General features: G+C 31.7%; 2 protein-coding genes across 2 annotated transcripts in view; one reads left to right on the forward strand and one right to left on the reverse strand.

Annotated features, from left to right (window-relative positions):
• Nucleotides 1-4,461: 4,461 nt before the first annotated feature.
• Nucleotides 4,462-5,960, forward strand: LOC106321029 (glutathione S-transferase T3-like). Its single transcript, XM_013759353.1, has 4 exons — nucleotides 4,462-4,780; nucleotides 4,844-5,119; nucleotides 5,524-5,813; nucleotides 5,952-5,960. Exons 1-4 carry the CDS (start codon nucleotides 4,462-4,464, stop codon nucleotides 5,958-5,960), a joined length of 894 nt encoding a protein of 297 aa, XP_013614807.1.
• A 1,220-nt stretch (nucleotides 5,961-7,180) lies between these two features.
• The window catches only part of LOC106321030 (glycine-rich cell wall structural protein-like), a 1,557-nt gene continuing 1,359 nt past the window's right edge, over nucleotides 7,181-7,378 (reverse strand). The window contains exon 2 of the mRNA XM_013759354.1: nucleotides 7,181-7,359. Within this exon, the coding sequence (XP_013614808.1) occupies nucleotides 7,181-7,359 (179 nt within the window). The remainder of the gene's footprint in view (nucleotides 7,360-7,378) is intronic.

The raw sequence follows: 7,378 nt of genomic DNA on the forward strand, positions 1-7,378 counted from the left end.
TTTCATGTCTAAAATAGTAGATTGTAAGTCGACTAAACAGATGACATTCTTTTTTGACTTTTATATGAGTCGTACCATATTTTTTGAAACTCATATTTATGCAGTGTTTGATGTCAAACCATTTTCTATACCGTAAACCCTGATTCTTATACTAAAAATCATAAATTAATCTATTTTATGGTATTTTATAAATTAGATTTGACCAAGAATTGTGTTAGATCCATAACAACTTTTGTAAATCAATGTACCTCTTTATGGTACATTATAAATCAAATATATAATGTATTTTGATCCCTAACAACTTTTACACAATTTCACCTACTTATGATATCTGATATTCATTTTCAAACATCTTTAAATTGATAACTAGATACAATATATTTAGGTATGATTTCACATGAATTAATTTATGATATTAATAACATACAATTAATTATAAACTTTCCCAATTTTTAAAAAATCAATAAATATCAAAATATATCAGCCGAGATTAAAGGCAAGAAAATAGACCCGAGAAGTTGTTCCATAATTAAATTTGAGCAAATGTTCGGTATATCACGCTATTTGCTTTCTCAAAATCGGTAACAACTAGATTTTTTAAATATTTAATATACTGCCGTGGAAAAAATAAACTATTTTTATAGATAGTGTTCCATCAACACTACTTTTGCAAAATCGTACCCATAAAATGTCTTCTATTGTTCAGTGGCCAAAAAAAAATCTTCTATCATAAACTTTTACTTTTAAAAAAAAATAAACTTTTTTTAAAAAGATGACGTGTGCAAGTCAAAAATATTTAAAATAGACAAAAATATAATTTCTTATATATTATCGATAAAAAATAAATTAATAGTAAATCATGTTCAAATTAACAACTGTGTCAGTTTGCGGGTTAATGATGGGTTTCAAGTATTTTTACCAGATTTTATCAGTTTTTAGCTAATGAAGTTTTCAATAAAATTTAAATAGATTTCTACACGTCATTAGATTTAGTGATTTACTGGTTCATTGCAGATCCGGCTTAAATACAAAAACACTATATTTAAACGATTTGGTATAATATAAAGTCTTGCAAAATTAAAAAAAACTTATATTTAATATATTTAGAAAAAAATTATAGTTAAAATATTTACATCTCACTATTTTACAAAGTTTCAAATTATGTTCTATATAATAAAAACAAATAAGTTTATATATTTTTTATAGAAATTATCAACAAAAAATATATCCGCGTTTTGTAATCGCGGGTCAAAAACCTAGTTCTGTTTATGTTTAGGTTTTTAAGCTTGTGATTACTTCATAGTTCACTAACATGTAGACTAGTTCGAACTTCTAATAAGAGGCCAATAAAAAGAGTCTCTGAGTAAGAGGGGTCAAAGGTCAGAAGACGTGTTTTGACTCTGAACGTAAAAACTAAAGTTGCTATATATATATATACTAGGATAAGATCCGCGCCTTGCGCGGAATTAAGTTATTATTTTTATTATATTTTGGAGAATGAAACAATAGTTTGGCTTCATCTGGATTAGGGGTGTTCAATCCAGATATCGGGTTGGTTTCGATTCGGTTCAGTTTTTTTCGGTATTTTGGTTAGTAAAATATAACTACTATTATAAATCCATATTTACTTTGATTTTAGTCTTTCACATACTTTTGAAAGATTTCAACTGGACAACTAAATTGATCAGCCAATCTGGTTGCTTTAAATCATTAGTATATTTATATTATTTAGTTTGAATATTTATTAAATAAAAATTCATATGCGTTATATTTTATGATCATTTGTAACTTATTATAACAAAAAAAATAATCTATTGATCACAAAATTTTCAGAGTAAGAATCTTCAAATTTCTAATAATATATAGACGTTTTGAAAAATTCAAAATATAACATATAAGAAAAAATATAAATGTTTTTATTATATATTTAATGTGATTTTATAAATATTTTTTAATAATATAAAATTAAAAAAAAGAACTAAGATACCAAAATTGTTATCAAATATTTATTATTCATAATAATTAATTTTCATATATACGTTAATCATATTAGGTAATTTCGTAGCTTCTAATTAAGGAAAGTGCAAAAACAATATTTGGTAGATTATATATCAATTCGAATATTCGATAGTTAGTTTAATAAAAAATATAATGTAAGTTAAGATGGACCAACCTATTTTTTTAAGAATAGTATATTTTATATAGTCATTTATTAAATGAGAATTTATAATCATACACTTCTATGATCATTCATATCGTTTTATAACTGAATATTTAAATCATCGATAACAAAATTTTCAATGTGAAATCTTTAATAAGTTTATAATTTATAAATGTTTTTGAAAATTCATTGAAAGTTTTAATATTAAAATATTTATATAATCTTATGGTATATAGTTTAATCTATATATATATATATATGTTTTATTATTAAATGATATTTTTTACTCATATAGTTTTAAAATCATGTGTATCTTCTTATAATATTAAATAAAAGTTCATATTAATACAATTTTATGATCATTTGTAACTTATTATAACAAAAAAAATAATCTATTGATCACAAAATTTTAAGAGTGGTGATCTTCAAATTTCTAATAATTTATAGACGTTTTGAAAAAATCAAAATATAACATATAAAAAAATATAAATGTTTTTTATTATATATTTAATGTGATTTTTAATATCTTTTAATAATATAAAATTAAAAAAAGAACTAAGATACCAAAATTGTTATCAAATATTTATTATGCATAATAATTAATTTTCATATATACGTTAATCATATTAAGTAATTTCGTAGCTTCTAATTAAGGAAAGTGCAAAAACAATATTTGGTAGATTATTTATCAATTCGAATATTCGATAGTTAGTTTAATAAAAAATATAATGTAAGTTAAGATGGACCAACCTATTTTTCTAAGAATAGTATATTTTATATAGTCATTTATTAAATGAGAATTTATAATCATACACTTCTATGATCATTCATATCGTTTTATAACTGAATATTTAAATCATCGATAACAAAATTTTCAATGTGAAATCTTTAATAAGTTTATAATTTATAAATGTTTTTGAAAATTCATTGAAAGTTTTAATATTAAAATATTTATATAATCTTATCTGTGCTAGTCTATAGTATAAGACCAACATTATCGACGTATGCTAACGTCGTCCTTATTGAAAAGGAGCCGAAAAATAAATGAAAAATAAGGAGAAAAAAGAGAGACGTGGGTTAAATAAGAAGTTTTCGACGACATCCTTAAGGAGCACGTGTCATCGTGTGATAGGAAAACCGAAGCGGTAGGAGAAACACGAGGTTCGGTCTCGAAATAATGTTGGTCTTGTCTCCCTATTCTCTTTCTTTCGACGGCGATTTCGATGACTCCGCTTCGTGTTCGCTCAATCGATCTCTCAATCGACACCGATCACTCGTGTAATCCAAAGCTTCTCCGCCGAATCGAATCTAGACGAGGTATGTGCTCCTTGTTTGTCCTCTGTTTTGCGATTTAAAAGTCGATCTATATGTGGGTTTGATTGGTTTTTGTTGTGACGATTTCATTGCATGCTTCGTGTTTGTAGGGGAAAACAAGTTTCGGTTTGGAAATCATTCTCGGCGTCTCCCTATTCTCTCTCTCTCTCTCGACGGCGATTTCAGCCACACCGCTCTATAGCTCAATCAACGACGATCTCTCCTTTCATCCAAAGCTTGTCCGCCAATCCAATCGAAACCAGGTATGTGTTTCTTCTCTGTCTTCCGTTTTGCGATATAGAGGATTTAATGAGTTGATCTATCTCCGTCTCTGGGTTTGATTTGTTTTTGTTGTGACGATGCTTCGTGTTTGTGATGCTTCGTGTTTGTGATGGTTCCTAATTTGTTTCTGATTGTATGCTTGGATTTAATGCTAAATTTCTGATTTGTGAATTCTTTCGAGTAAATCTGTAGATTCATTAGTAATGCTATACTTGGGGTAGTTTTAGGGATTACAGTGATAAAGCCAATGCGTAGATTCATTAGCAAAAGAGCTTGATTACAAAAACAGAATTGTTCATGCGTGTATGCTTACGGTAGCTTTAGGGATTCATGATTTCTTCTGATAGAATTAGTACAAAGAGCTTGTTACTTGCGAAAAGTAAACTGATATTTAATTACTTGTTAGCTTTGGTTGTGTAATGTGTAATAACTTCTAGTTTATGGTTCGGTCATTACTTCTCAGAGTTTATGGTTCGGTAATTACTTTGGTAGTTTATGGTTCGGTCATTACTTTGGTAGTTTATGGTTCGGTCATTACTTCTTAGAGTTTATGGTTGTAACTTATTACTTCTTAGAGTTTCACCTATTAAACCCCAACCATCCTTCATTGTATCATATATCTCCACCATCTTCTTTCTCTCTTGTTTGCGAAATCCCCTCCTCTCCGGTTTCTCTTCTATAATTTCCTCCCTGTTCTAATAGCTATGGATCCATATAGTCAGTCATCTAGTTATATGGGCCTTCTTAACAGTCAAAACTTTCCTTATGAAAGTTTTTCTCCATTCAGTTCACAACAAACCGACGCTGGAACTCTACGTGAAGACACACCAGTGGACCGTAAGGAGAGAAGGAAATGGACCCCAGCCGATGACGAGGTTCTAATCAGTGGGTGGCTGAACACATCTAAGGATGCAGTCGTTGGGAATGAACAAAAGTCAGGGACTTTTTGGAAACGAGTAGGCGAATATGTCGCAGCAAGTCCTCATACTAGAGAGGGTGGTGAAACAAGAGAGCATCTCCATTGTAAGCAGAGGTGACACAAAATCAATGATCTAGTGAACAAGTTCTGTGGCGCATATGCGGCAGCAGAAAGACAAATCAGTTCTGGTCAGAATGAAAGTGATGTTCTCAAGGTGGCTCATGCCATCTTCTACTCTGATCACAACACGAAGTTTAATCTTGAGCATGTGTGGTGTGTGTTGAGGTATGAACAGAAATGGCTTAACCTTAACACTCCTAAATCCACTAGCAGTTCAAAGAGAAAAACTGGTGAGACAGGTTCCCAAACTTCAAGCACCACTGTTGGTGATCAAGACATCCGGCCTGAAGGTGTAAAAGCTGCTAAAGCTAAAATGAATAATGGTCAAGGGAAGTCTGATATGCTCACTTTAAAAACATTTTCTCTCTTTTTAAAAATTTAAAAGGCTTCTTCTTCCCATTATTATTACCACAAAGATGATGATGATGATTTTAATAACATATTTGATGATTTTTTTGAAAACCCTGGTCTTTTTCCAGAACCAAAAGAGCGAAAAAACGTATTTTTATCGACAGAAACCAGGAAGAAGGCCACGAGAAGCTTTGGAATGATTATTTTAGCGACACTCCAACATATACTCACAATTTATTCAGGCGACGGTTTCGAATGAACAAATCATTGTTCATGTGTATTGTGCATCGTCTCTCCACAGAAGTACCGTATTTTCAACCAACACAACATGCAGCCGGACGGTCTAGTTTATCACCCCTCCAAAAATGTACTGCAGCAATTCGTCAATTGGCATATGGTGGTGGGGCTGATACAGTTGACGAATATGTCCAACTTGCTGAAACAACTGCTCGAAAATGTTTGCACAATTTTACCGCCGGAATAATCAGCTTGTTTGGCGATGAATACCTACGACATCCCACACCGGAGGATCTGCAAAGACTTCTATATGAGAACGAGGAACGTGAATTTCCGGGGATGATTGGAAGCATTCACTGGAGGAGCTGGAAAAACTACTCCATATTGGGGAACAACGTGGATTTCCGGGGATGGTTGGAAGCATCGACTGTATGCACTGGGAGTGGAAGAATTGCCCCACCGCTTGGAAAGAAATGTATTCACGAGGAACCGAAAAACCAACAATTGTGTTGGAGGCGGTAGCTTCATATGACCTCGGGATATGACACGTTTTTTTTGGAGTTCCAGGTACTATGAACGATCTTAATATTCTTGATAGATCACCTGTTTTCGATGACATTATTAATGGAATAACGCCACAAGTAAATTTTTGTGTCAACAGAACGGAGTATCATTTGGCTTATTATCTCACGGATGGTACTTATCCGAAATGGGCGACTTTTATTCAATCTATCCGACTACCCCAAGGTGAAAAAATTTCATTATTTGTTAAAACCCAAGAAGCTGTGCGAAAAGATGTTGAACGTGCCTTTGGAGTCCTGCAAGCTAGATTTGCCGTTGTCAAAAATCCATCTAAGTTATGGGATAAAGACAAAATAGCAAATATTATGAGAGCATGTATCATACTCCATAATATGATTGTCGAAGATGAACGAGAGTCATTCACTCAGTATAACGTTTTTGAATTTCAACAAGAAAAAGATGTGGAGCATACATTTTCCGCCGGGATGCCTACAAATCACGACAATCTCGACACCACAAATGATCGTCGAACGAGACTTCGAAATGCAAAAGCCCATCAACAATTAAAAAATGATTTGATTGAAAATATATGGGCTAAATTTGGACATCTTCCAAATAACATATAATTTTTAAGTTTTTATGAATTGACAAAAATGTTTGTTTGCTTTTATTTATGATCTTTGTAATTTTTTTTTTTTGCAACTTTGTAATTTTCTTATGTTTTCAATTTTAATGTTATATGTTTTATTTTAAACTTATCTTTTATATATCTCATTTCCTATTAAAATAAATAATTAATTCACTAAGAGACAACAAAAAGTCCTATCAATAATTTACATTTTTGGCAACTGTCCTTACCTTTGTCTCTTAACATAAAAATAAAAATAAAAATAAAATAACCTAAAGACACACAATTTGGTCCTATCAATAATGTTGCTCTAAGGAGCTTGGGATCCATTGCAAGTCTAAAGGACTACAATCGATTTCCTTTACAGACTTGTTTTATTACTATTATATATTTTTTTGCAACTACTTGTATTATAAAAAGTTTAGTGAACATCAAAGTTTACAACGAAACAGAAGATTCCAGAGACATAATCAACGGTATAACAAAAACAGAAAGCATTACAACATACGAAAGATATAAAGCCATTAAAAGACGAGTCATGCTCAACAACACAACGAAAGACTTGTTTTATTCATTACTAATATTAAGCATGCATGGAAGTAACGTGCATGGAGTACCAAATTGTTAAGTCACTGCCCTTTCCGATTTAATGTCTTCGGTTACCAATGCCACCACCACCACCACCACCAGCTCCTCCTCCTGCACCACCTCCAGCTCCAACTCCTACACCAACATTTGCTCCGCCTCCTACACCACCGCCGACTCCTCCTCCACCCGCTAGACCACCACCAGCTCCTCCTCCTGCACCGCCTCCTGCTCCAACTCCTACACCAACATTTGCTCC

Source organism: Brassica oleracea, unplaced genomic scaffold, assembly GCF_000695525.1.
Source record: "Brassica oleracea var. oleracea cultivar TO1000 unplaced genomic scaffold, BOL UnpScaffold01179, whole genome shotgun sequence".
In the NCBI taxonomy this organism is placed as follows: Eukaryota; Viridiplantae; Streptophyta; class Magnoliopsida; order Brassicales; family Brassicaceae; genus Brassica; species Brassica oleracea.